The sequence below is a fragment of the Argentina silus genome, assembly GCF_951799395.1.
Source record: "Argentina silus genome assembly, chromosome: 8".
NCBI lineage: Eukaryota > Metazoa > Chordata > Actinopteri > Argentiniformes > Argentinidae > Argentina > Argentina silus.
This window is the reverse complement of record NC_139662.1, coordinates 11,209,672-11,222,171: the sequence shown is the minus strand read 5'-3', so window position 1 is coordinate 11,222,171 and position 12,500 is coordinate 11,209,672. Positions and strand designations below refer to the sequence as shown.

The window sequence follows — 12,500 nt, the reverse complement described above, 5'->3', positions numbered from 1 at the left end:
TGCTAGAAGCTGGGCTGGATAACAGGTACAGAAGCTCAGGGAAAAAGTCCCAATGTTTTAAAGATAAATACTAGCACTAACTTGAAACGGTTCAAAATAAAAGTGGCCAAAGAAACAGCCCAAACACAGCCACATGCTTCCCTCAGACTAACCCAAAAGCGTGTGGCTGCAGCAGCTCCTGTATGAAGGGTATAGAAGCTGAGTGGTACAGGAGCAATAACTTTGTACATTTGCACTTTCTCACACAGACACATGCACTCACACATATACATGCATACTGTTACATACTACTATTGCTATTAAGTACTATATCTATCTTCCCACTCCACTATTGTTATTGTGTTTCTGCTGATTACTACCATTGCTATGTAATTGTTATTATTATGATTATTACTTCGTTGCACTGTTGAGGAGCTAGCTTGCCCTAAGCATTTCATTGCATCGTCTATGGCTGTATTCTGTGTATATGATAAATAAACTTTGATTTTATTTGATAGTAATGTAGAAGTATGTATTACAAAAGTAGCAGTAACTGCAAACACAGACTGTTGAACGCCTGCTACTGCTGGGGAGAATACAGAACCAGTCCAACCTGCTCAGCCCAGCTGTTTGTGTATGTGTGTACTGTGTACTGTGTACTGTGTGTGTGTGTGTGTGTGTGTGTGTGTGTGTGTGTGTGTGTGTGTGTGTGAGATAAACTGTTGAGTTACAGTGACACCTGACCCCTCCCACAGGAAAGAGACAAAGTGGAGGGGCGGGGTAACATTACACAGGAAATGAACAACCCAAACAAACTATCGGGAGTCTTCCAGGCCACCAAGTAAGTTGTGGAAAAATATTTGATTATCTCTCTTTTTTTCCCTAACTGCTACCACTGTGTGACTTTACAATTGTAAATCATTTCCTCTATTACTACTACGTGTGACATGTAACTTGAGAAGTGTGTGTGTTTGTGTGTGTGAACATAGAGAGAGAGGAAGGGAGAGAGAGAGCGAGAGCGAGAGCGAGAGAGAGTATCTATCCAATGTGAGTGTGTCTACTCTGTGTACTGTGTTGCGAGTGGAAAAGCGTGTGTGGTGTTAGCGTGTGATTGCCAGGCAGTTCATTGTTTCCACATCCAACTTCCCCAGTAGAAATGTCCTCTGTAGAAGCAGGCCGGTCTAGTCTCTTTCTACATAGGGAATGACTTCCCTATAGCAAGTGAAACCTTAGTGTATGAGTCAGTCAGGTGAGACTAGGGGAGGGACACAGGGCAGCATGTCAGGTATGTCGCAGTTTTGGGGGTGGGTCAGAGGTTCAGGTAGAGGAGAGAAAACACTGAGCTACCTTGTCATCAAGTAAATCTTTAACCTCTTATTGCCTCACTGCCTGCTTTGGTGTGTGTGTGTGTGTGTGTGTGTGTGTGTGTGTGTGTGTGTGTGTGTGTGTGTGTGTGTGTGTGTGTGTGTGTGTTCTCTGTTAAATGTCACTGGCTGAGGTGCTAGAAGCTGGGCTGGATAACAGGTACAGAAGCTCAGGGAAAAAGTCCCAATGTTTTAAATACTAGCACTAACTTGAAACGGTTCAAAATAAAAGTGGCCAAAGAAACAGCCCAAACACAGCCACATGCTTCCCTCAGACTAACCCAAAAGCGTGTGGCTACAGCAGCTCCTGTATGAAGGGTATAGAAGCTGAGTGGTACAGGAGCAATAACTTTGTACATTTGCACTTTCTCACACAGACACATGCACTCACGCATATACATGCATATTGTTACATACTACTATTGCTATTAAGTACTATATCTATCTTCCCACTCCACTATTGTTATTGTGTTTCTGCTGATTACTACCATTGCTATGTAATTGTTATTATTATGATTATTACTTCGTTGCACTGTTGAGGAGCTAGCTTGCCCTAAGCATTTCATTGCATTGTCTATGGCTGTATTCTGTGTATATGATAAATAAACTTTGATTTTATTTGATAGTAATGTAGAAGTATGTATTACAAAAGTAGCAGTAACTGCAAACACAGACTGTTGAACGCCTGCTACTGCTGGGGAGCATACAGAACCAGTCCAACCTGCTCAGCCTAGCTGTTTGTGTATGTGTGTACTGTGTGTGTGTGTGTGTGTGTGTGTGTGTGTGTGTGTGTGTGTGTGTGTGTGTGTGTGTGTGTGTGTGTGTGTGTGAGATAAACTGTTGAGTTACAGTGACACCTGACCCCTCCCACAGGAAAGAGACAAAGTCCTTCCCCAGTAGAAATGTCCTCTGTAGAAGCAGGGCTGGTCTAGTCTCTTTCTACATAGGGAATTACTTCCCTATAGCAAGTGAAACCTTAATGTATGAGTCAGTCAGGTGAGACTAGGGGAGGGACACAGGGCAGCATGTCAGGTATGTGGCAGTTTTGGGGGTGGGTCAGAGGTTCAAGTAGAGGAGAGAAAACACTGAGCTGCCTTGTCATCAAGTAAATCTTTAACCTCTTATGGCCTCACTGCCTGCTTTGGTGTGTGTGTGTGTGTGTGTGTGTGTGTGTGTGTGTGTGTGTGTTCTCTGTTAAATGTCACTGTTATCGGGCTGATCTTACTTGACTCTGCTCTTGTCTTGACTAGTCTATCACTGGGGTTTTTTGGGTGTGAACACTGGTGTTCTTTTTAGGAAGTTGTGTGTCTATCACCCAGGATGATTCTGAAAACTTGGGGTGAGCAGGGAGGAGCAAACTACTAAATTCCACAATTTACCCCCAGGGCATCATTGAGAACAGGTTTTCACCACACCCAGTGATTCTGAGTGACCAATGTAAGTGTGACAAAAAAATAATTGTCAAACCAATGAACACACAGGTTGGTATTTTGTTTGAGTTATTCAATGTGGCCAACTTGAGAGAAACAGCGTTACTCTGTAACCGAGGACTAAGGATTGATTGATTGACTCAGGATAGACACGATGTCTTACAGGATGGACATCTTCATGTGTACAGATATCAGACTGAATACCTTCTGTTCGCCAGTGTACACTCGCCCTTAAAAGAACCCTTATTGGAAGAACCCTTTGTTTCTGGCTCTGGAGGTGTTACAGGATCTAGGTCGGTGGGGGTGTTGGTGGGCAGGCAGGCCTCTGGAGGCACTGTTCACAGTATGGGACCCATATTATCATTTTTGGGGTAATATCTTTAGACATTTGAGAACTCTTTTTGTACACGTTTAAATTCATGTTAGATAATGATAATGTGGGGCGTTCAGTACCATATCATCGCAGGGTCCCCGGTTCGATTGTCCTGGTCCTGCGTGTCATCCCTCCTCTCTCTCACCCATCCTTCCTGGTAATCTCTACTATCTCTATCCCCAAAAAGCAGAAATGCCCTAAAAAACATATTAAAAAAAAAAAAAAAAAGATAATGATAATGTGGATATGAGTAAAACAGTGATTATTGACCGCACCAGTGTGTGTCAGTAGAACGCAACCTCATCGTGATACCGTGTAATGTCTTGTGATAAACACTCTAAACGTTGACACGTTTGAAAGCCGTCGTCATTATTCAAGTGTACAGCAAGGCCACAGCTACCCTGTCATGTGATGGACAAGGATCTTTATGTCAACAAATGTTTCAAAACAAGCAGCCATAAGATGTGAAACAATGTGCAGAGATACATTTTTTTTTTAAAAACAGGTTTGTGAGATATGAGGAAGCATGGTTGAGAGATTATATGACTCATTTTGAAGTCATTTTTTTGCCAGCAATGTTTACCTCAGCATTTCCTCTTTGTTTAATCATTAATAATTGTTAACAATTAGTAATTGTTTAACTTTATTTCCTAGAAAAGAAAAAAAAATCCTTCTTCTAGCATTGTGACTGCCTATGGCCCCTGGTGTGAGCATTGATTACTTTATCTTGTGATGACTGATGGATAGATGATTCACTTACTTAAACAAATGTATTTGTTGTAAGTCGCTTTGGATAAAGGCGTCTGCTAAATGCCATAAATGTAAATGTAAATGTAATCTTTCGTTGTGAATGGTGATCAATGCCCCCCTCTCTCAACCTTTGCTATTGTAATGTATATAGTATAGGCCAGCAGGCCTCTCCCATCAACGTCTCTGATGTCTTATTGTTGGGATGGTATTTAAGGACAAGATAGCAAGATTTTCTTTGAGTTTTGGGTTAGGCCTGTGATGCCTGTGATGGGTTAAGCCGTTCTTCTGTGTTGTCCTTGACACACATAGCATTAGACATATGGTTAAACATCCATTAGTTTAGGACAGTTCATTTATTTTAGATGTTTCTTTTAAACCATTGAATTGGTTCACTTGTTGATATTCTTCGAAGGTGCATTAATGTGATGTTGTGAACTAGATAAAGGTTCTGTTAAAACAGCACGACATAATCGTGACCAGGTTATCACATAGAGTTGAATCTAGCATCCGATACGATCGAGTGTCTATCACACAGGGATGAGCAAATCATTATCAATCATTATTAATCATAAAACATCTTTTGGAGTCAGATATAACGTAATGATAACTTGTGTTAGTTGGTCATGTGACCACTAGTGTGTAGAGTCCGCTGTATCATGTCCATAACCGTCTGAAGTTGAACTGTGGAATAAATGTATGTCTTTATTCTTAACCCGTCTAGTCCTTTCTCTTTCCTTCAGTGTTTTTCATACAATTCTTTGTGTGTGTGTGTGTGTGTGTGTGTGTGTGTGTGTGTGTGTGTGTGTGTGTGTGTGTGTGTGTGTGCAAGTGTGAATGTGTGTGCGTGCTGGTCATGTGGACTGATTACCAGTATCTGTGTGTCCTCCCAGCTCGGCACCATGAACCCCTCTTCCTCCCTGCTCCTCCTCTTCCTCTGTGGTGTGTGGAGGACATCAGGATTCAAGATCTGTGCCTTCAACGTCCAGAGCTTCGGAGACTCCAAGTCCTCCAACACCAAAGTCATGTACACACTCGTGAGGGTAAGACGTTGAAACTGATTTCATAATGTCCTGCCTCAAGCTTTGGTATTTGGGTTAGTTAGTAGCTTTGGTATTTGGGTTAGTTAGTAGCTTTGGTATTTGGTCAGTTAGTAGCTTTGGTATTTGGTCAGTTAGTAGCTTTGGTATTTGGTCAGTTAGTAGTTTTGATATTTGGGTTAGTTAGTAGCTTTGGTATTTGGGTTAGTTAGTAGCTTTGGTATTTGGTCAGTTAGTAGTTTTGATATTTGGGTTAGTTAGTAGCTTTGGTATTTGGTCAGTTAGTAGCTTTGGTATTTGCATGAGTTAGTAGCTTTGGTATTTGGGTTAGTTAGTAGAGTTGATACTGTATTTGGGTTAGTTAGTAGCTTTGCTATGTGGGTTCATTAGTAGAGTTGATACTGTATTTGGGTTAGTTAGTAGCTTTGGTATTTGGGTCAGTTTGGTAAGAGTTTAATGTCCACCAGAAGTAGGCAAACAAGGATAGCACATTCCAAGTGCTTTTGTTTATTCTGCCCCTTCTCACATTGTGTTTCTGTGTGTGTGTGTGTGTGTGTGTGTGTGTGTGTGTGTGTGTGTGTGTGTGTGTGTGTGTGTGTGTGTGTGTCCCAGATCATCTCTCGCTGTGACGTGTGCCTGCTCCAGGAAGTGAGAGACCACGATCAGAAAGCTGTGCCACTGCTGCTGAAAGCCCTCAACAGGTGTCTCAATGCTGTTTTCTGATCAGTGCAGGTGTAACCATGTCCTCCACTATAAGCGTCTGCTGCAGAATAAATATATAGGCCTATAGTCTGACTCCCAATGCTCTTTCCCTTTCTCTCTCTCCCTCCCTCCCTCTCTCCCTGTCCTGCCTCTATCTCTCTCTCTCTCTCCCTCCCTCCCCCCTCTCTCTCTCTCCCTTTCTCTCTCTCTCTCCCTTCCCCTCTCTCTCTCTCCCTCCCTCCCCCCTCTCTCTCTCCCTTTCTCTCTCCCTCTCTCAGGTATGACAGTGATCATGAGTATAAAGCTGTGGCCAGCGAGCGACTGGGCAGAACCTCCAGCTACCAGGAGCAGTATGTGTTTGTGTACAGGTGAGACTGCGGCCCTGTATGTCTGCTGGTGAATGATCTCGGACTTCTCTCTCTCTACTCTAAACCCAGAACCCCCACCCAGAACCCCCACCCATCTCCCTCTTCCTCTTCTATTGTGTACAAAGGTGTGTTAAAACTCAAAACTCTGTGTGTGTGTGTGTGTGTGTGTGTGTGTGTGTGTGTGTGTGTGTGTGTGTGTGTGTGTGTGTGTCTGTCTGTGCAGGAGTGACTCTGTGTCAGTGACAGGCCAGTACCAGTATCCAGACACACATCCAGGGGACCTGGATGCCTTTTCCAGAGAACCGTTCGTGGTCCGCTTCAAAGCCCCGAAAACAAGTGAGGCTTGACTCAGAACTGACACTCCAGAAACAACCGTCCAATTCAATCAGATAGATGTGAACCAACCAGAGGGCTGTGTGTTTGACTGTTGACACAACAATGATGGCTCTAGCTAACCTTCCAATCATGTTCCGCCCCCTTCACTGTCCTTTCCCCTCATTCTCTCCCTCTCCGTCTCTCTCTCTCTCTCTCTCTAGTGATTAGAGAGTTTGTCCTGGTTCCTCAGCACACCACGCCAAAAAACGCCACAAAAGAGATTGACGCTCTCTACGACGTCTACATTGCTGTCAAGAAGAAGTGGAATACCGAGGTAACAGAAAAGATCCATTCTAGACCTTCCTGTTGACAGCAGCTGTATGTATGCATGCCCATTACTTTAGTTGAGCTGTAAATGAACATATTACCTGAATTTGGACATTGTCTGATCCACCTCCTCATGTGTCTGTGTGTCTGTGTCTGTGTCTGTGTGTGTGTGTGTCTGTGTGTGTGTGTGTGTGTGTGTGTGTGTGTGTGTATGTGTATGTGCACGTGTGTCTGTATGTGTGTGCGCACATGTGTGTGTGTGTGTGTGTGTGTGCATGCGCGCGCGCGCGTGTGTGTGTGTGTGTGTGTGTGTGTGTGTGTGTGTGTGTGTGTGTGTGTGTGTGTGTGTGTGTGTGTGTGTGTGTGTGTGTGCACGTGTGTGTGTGTATATGTGTGTGTGCGTGCACGCGTGTCTGTATGTGTGTGTAGAATGTAATGTTGCTGGGGGATTTCAACGCCGACTGTGGCTACTTGGCGAAGAAGAACAGGAAGAACGTGCGTCTGTTGACTAACAAAGCCTTCGTCTGGCTCATCGGAGACAAAGTGGACACCACCGTCCGCAAGACCACCACTTGCGCCTACGACAGGTAATAACACTTCTAAACTCAGGGTCACACATCTATTACATGTCGTTATTACACAATAGCATCTCTACCCATACAGTTAATAACACCTACCACAAGGACAGTATGACTTGGAAGAGAGGTGTGTCAATCGAAGGTTATAAAACACGACTTTGTCTCGTGTGTTAGGAACGTGGTCTTAGAATGTGTTTGTTAACCCTGTGTGGTCTGGTAGGATCGTTGTACACGGGGAGCCGTTCGCCAGAGCCATTGTGCCTCTCTCCGCCAAACCCTTCAACTTCGCTAAAGAATACCATCTCTCAGAGGACCAGGTAATATTCCACTCTTCTCTCCAGGTGTGTGTTGGTTAGCTAAGCTTGAGTGTATGTGGTAGCGTTTATTTTAAACATTGTATGTTTTGTGATTGTTAATTATTCTAGCTTTTTTTTTCTATTTTATGCTGTATAGTGTCATTGTTTTTTGGATAAAAATGCTTTAAATAAATCCAATGTATTATTATTATGTGTACTGACAGGACTGTGTATGTGTGTGTGTGTGTGTGTGTGTGTGTCTCCGTCTCCTCAGGCTCTTGACGTCAGTGATCACTATCCTGTAGAGGTGAAGCTGAAGGCAGGATCAGCCAGGCTGCCGGGAGTCTCCATCATACTCCTCATTCTTCTAGCCATCATCGTCACCTGAGCCTGTGTGTGTGTGTGTGTGTGAGAGATAGAAATTGCGTTCAAGCCAAAGCTTGTGATTTACTGTCACCTGCCTTGCTGGAATGTTGTTTGCTCAGGACAAAGCCATTCACCAGTCGCCAAATGCACCTTTTATAGTCTACAAATACATTGGAAGACAAAGCAAGTCCTTTCCAGATGACCGACCTACTTTAAATGGAGACAGCCCACCATCGCGTCCCTATGCCGTCATAGAAGCAATTCATTTAAATAATCGATGCGTTCCTGTTGAGCTCAATATGGATTTCAGAAAGAAGGTATCAAATACATCCTTAACATGAACTGGTGCAGGGACAATAATCAGTCATGGCACATAATCCATGAAGATGTATACAGTATATTTTGCTCAATGAGTATGGAAAGGAATTACTGACAGTTGTACATATCCGTGCATCAGTCCGGACGGGTCCCATTTTTCCACTCTTCCCCTCAAGTATGCACATGTGCACTCTCCCATACAGATGTATATGGGAATGGATGGGTTTTAGCATGGGCATTTAGACCAATCATATGCTTTTAAATCCATGCGAGGGAAGTTGTGGGAAGACATGTGCATACTTCAGGAGAAGGGTGAAGAAATGGACAGACTGAGAAACCACTTCTGGAGGTTGGGTGAAGAGTCTTCATACAGTCACGACTTTTAAAAGTGACAATCACGCACTGTTCAATTTCACATTTGTATATTTGTTCGAATAAACATTTAAAAACCATGTCCTGCTGTCACCATCTACTAACTAAATAACAGACCCACCAGAGGGGTTAGGGCTTTCTTAACACAATGAAACATTGGAGCATCAGAAACACAGAACAATAAAAACACTAGACGGGGCAAGTTTTGTATTCAAATATCCGCTTTAATTTTCGATCCACTGACAATCCGACCATTTCCGGACAATCCAGACATTTTTTCGAGATCCTTTACTCGGCCTTGTGAAGGAACTTCCAGCGGCTCAGGGGGCCTCTGCTGGGGATGTACTTCACCCCACAGCCGTCAGAGATCAGACGCTTCTCAGCCATCATCTCGTCAAACACATCTGCGTTGAACTTGGTGAAGCCGTACTTCTTAGAGATGTGGATCTGCAAAGAGAGGTAGAGGGGACAGAAGATGGAAGCAGAGGGTGAGGTCAGTCAGACCCAAAAGGGGCTTGGTTCCTTCCATGAGATCAAATTGGAATAAAATGTGTGTAGGGTGGCTTCCACTCAAAAGAAAGAGTCCTCTGTATGAATGTTGTCTCAAGTGGTCCCTTAAAGAACCCAGCACCTCCCCAGCTGAGCTCATACACAACCAAAGAGTCAATGTCTGCAGCCATTGCACACCAGAACTGCACGGCAGCAAGACTGGTCGGCTTAATAAGCTGCAGGTGTGTGTTCAGAAGTCACTATATGAAATACACCAAAGCTGTTACAAGCATGATGCCATGTGTATCCTAGTACCGCACATCACAAATAAGCGCATGTGTATGCAGATGTTTACATGCGTGTGTGTGTGTGTTGCGTTACCTTCTGGCGACCGGGGAACTTGAACTTGGCTCTACGGAGAGCCTCGATAATGTGCTCCTTGTTAGCGGGCTTGGTACGCACGGACATGATCACCTGACCGATATTCACCCGAGCCACGGTACCCAGGGGCTTGCCGAAGGCACCACGCATCCCAGTTTGGAGCCTGGAGACACACGGACAGACACGGTTATACTTGGGAACGAGATGACCAGAGCGCCTTCAGAGCCAGGAGAGCTGAAATCTGGACTGATGAGAAGGTGACCGTGGATCACTGGATCAGGGCGGGCATCGCCAGCGTGAGTCATTAACTATGGACTTGAGGTGGCCCAACTGAGGTCGGCACATTTTATGGTGGGCTTAACCCTCAATATGAACAGTAACACTAAACAAATAAATATGTTTATAGCCAATATCACACAGGATACAATATACAAATATTCCAAGAAATGTGCATGTGCCCAAGTCCCTTATAATACAGGGCTCAATGAACCAAAACACCTCTGGGTGGTTCTAGTAGTGCAGTGTCTCGAGTGGTCCCTTAAAGAACCCAGCACCACCCAGCTGAGCTCATACACAACCAAAGATGTCAATGTCTGCAGCCATTGCACACCAGAACTGCACGGCAGCAAGACTGGTCGGCTTAATAAGCTGCAGGTGTGTGTGTATATATTTAGAGCTCACCTATCGGCCCCAGCACAGGACAACATCTTGTTGATGCGGATGACATGGAAGGGATGCAGACGAACGCGGATGTGGAAACCATCCTTTCCGCAGGTCTTCACCATGTACTTGTTAGCACAGATACGGGCAGCCTCCAGAGCTGAGGGGGGAGAGAGGGAGGAAAGATGGAAGCAGAGGGTGAGGTTAGTCAGACCCAAAAGCAGCTCGGTTCCTTCCATGAGATCAAATTGGAATAAAGGTGTAAGGTGGCTTCCACTCAAAAGAAACAGTCCTCTGTATGAATGTTGTCTCAAGTGGTCCCTTAAAGAACCCAGCACCTCCCAGCTGAGCTCATACACAACCAAAGAGTCAATGTCTGCAACCATTGCACACCAGAACTGCACGGCAGCAAGACTGGTCGGCTTAATAAGCGGCAGGTGTGCCGTTTCCTGGGAAAAAGTGTTAAAAACATAGGTAACCTATTGGAACCCCAGTTTTGTGAATGACTGTGAACCTGGCACCAAGAATGGTCCTCCACACTCTGAGCCACCCTGCCAAGACAGGTCATTCTCTCTGAAAATAGTTTTCCCTGTCCCATTCTTGGTGGTAGGTTCCCTGAAATTAAACCACTGGTTTAGAGGACCCGTGCCCTCTGACCCCTCACCTTCGGAGGACAGCTGCTCATACTCGTCGGAGACCATGTGACCGCAGAGAGGGAACTCATCTACCTTGGCCTTCTTCCTGCCCAGGTCGAAGATCCTGATTTTAGGATCTGTAGCACAGAGAGGGGAGAGGGAGTTTAGAATTACAGATGGAAATATGAGTACATAAGAGTCACTTGTCTCTCTCTACAGGGTGGACAGAATACAGTTATCATAATAACTCAATCATATTTCATTGAATCACAGCAGTGCTACATAGTGACTTCAGTAATAGACTAGACGCCATAGGTGCTTCACATCTGTGGCCTGTCAAAGACAAGGCTCAGTTATTCAAATATCAACCAGCAATTTTACATGTGTTTGTCTCAAGTGGTCCCTTAAAGAACCCAGCACCACCCAGCTGAGCTCATACACAACCAAAGAGTCAATGTCTGCAGCCATTGCACACCAGAACTGCACGGCAGCAAGACTGGTCGGCTTAATAAGCTGCATGATAGGGTCGACAATGGAGGAGAGAGAGAAAGGACTTACCAGGGACACCGCGACAGAAGCGGGACTTGGGGTAGGGCTTGTTCTTGCAGTACCGGTAGCTGCACAGGAGAGAAACACACAATATTGAGTCAAAGTCATTCCATTACCAAAACAAATTATGTCAGCCAGTCGAGACACTCTGACATGAAGTTCAATTAAAAATGTAAACAGTTCTCTGTATGAATGTTGTCTCAAGTGGTCCCTTAAAGAACCCAGCACCTCCCAGCTGAGCTCATACACAACCAAAGAGTCAATGTCTGCAACCATTGCACACCAGAACTGCACGGCAGCAAGACTGGTCGGCTTAATAAGCTGCAGGTGTATTGTAACCCCAGTTCTATGAATGTTAGTGAACCTCGCACCAAGAACAGTCCTTACTGCTCCGTAAGCCACCCTTTGAGCCTCTGGACATATTATCTGAAAACAGTTTATTTTCCTATTCTTGGTGGTAGGTTTACGGACAAAGTATTTGAAAGACAAATTAGCTAAGAGTAGGATCAAGCCAGTGGTGCTGCCGATTTATCCTTCCAAATCAAGCAAGAGGAGACACGAGCCAATCAGTGATATTAAACAATCTGGAAGGTATAAAGAGGCAGTAACACTTAAGGCATGGCTTAACAGAGAAAACGATATGCATTTCCCTTTTCATCAACGTCGTTGTGATCATTAATGTATTTGGCAGTCAGTCAAACTGACATCTGATGTCCATTATTCGCCGGCCATGCATGCTAGCCCATGTTAGCCATGTGGCTAATACATGATCATCCTTGAAACAGTTTGGAAAGCGCTTTGTGAAACTGAGCCTCAAAAAAAGACCATGAGTAAAAAACAACAACATATCTTTAGTAGCAAAACAATTTGGGCCCGATGGCTACGGGCATGACATCAACATGCGTTATGTCTAGCTAAGGCTATGACAGCTTGATGCTAATTGCACATGGTGCGGACGCAGAGCCGCTGCCATTTTCCTCGGGCATCAGACTTTCAACCCTGCGCCATAATCCTAAATTTGGGAACTTACCATCGGGCTGGTCGGCGGCCCATGGTGGCGATCTGTGAAATAACACAAAGGAAAACTAATTACTATATGAGAATATGGTTCTGTGGTGGAAATAAAGTTTATTTTCAATGATTTCAGCGAGAGAGGCAGACAACGGGCTGCTACCACGCACTCACCTAATGGAGGAAAGGAAGCTGGAGGG

General features: G+C 44.6%; 2 protein-coding genes across 4 annotated transcripts; one reads left to right on the top strand and one right to left on the bottom strand.

Annotated features, from left to right (window-relative positions):
• The first annotated feature begins 731 nt into the window (after window positions 1-731).
• dnase1l1 (deoxyribonuclease I-like 1) lies at window positions 732-8,655 on the top strand. 3 transcript variants are annotated; one of them, XM_083674950.1, is made up of 10 exons: window positions 803-820; window positions 969-1,026; window positions 4,787-4,936; window positions 5,546-5,634; window positions 5,914-6,003; window positions 6,227-6,339; window positions 6,540-6,652; window positions 7,075-7,232; window positions 7,444-7,540; window positions 7,794-8,655. In XM_083674950.1, the coding sequence occupies exons 3-10, from the start codon at window positions 4,796-4,798 to the stop codon at window positions 7,905-7,907; spliced, it is 915 nt and encodes a 304-aa protein (XP_083531076.1). In that variant the 5' UTR covers window positions 803-820; window positions 969-1,026; window positions 4,787-4,795; the 3' UTR covers window positions 7,908-8,655. The 3 variants fall into 3 exon arrangements, with proteins under 3 accessions (XP_083531074.1, XP_083531076.1, XP_083531075.1); XM_083674948.1 differs by lacking the exon at window positions 969-1,026 and having other exon boundaries at window positions 732-820; XM_083674949.1 differs by lacking the exons at window positions 803-820; window positions 969-1,026 and adding an exon at window positions 2,597-2,780.
• A 120-nt stretch (window positions 8,656-8,775) lies between these two features.
• On the bottom strand, window positions 8,776-12,463 carry rpl10 (ribosomal protein L10). Its single transcript, XM_083674951.1, has 6 exons — window positions 12,320-12,463; window positions 11,299-11,357; window positions 10,770-10,877; window positions 10,127-10,265; window positions 9,446-9,608; window positions 8,776-9,022 (listed from the first exon to the last, which is right to left on the bottom strand). The coding sequence occupies exons 1-6, from the start codon at window positions 12,340-12,342 to the stop codon at window positions 8,864-8,866; spliced, it is 651 nt and encodes a 216-aa protein (XP_083531077.1). The 5' UTR covers window positions 12,343-12,463; the 3' UTR covers window positions 8,776-8,863.
• Window positions 12,464-12,500: the final 37 nt, after the last annotated feature.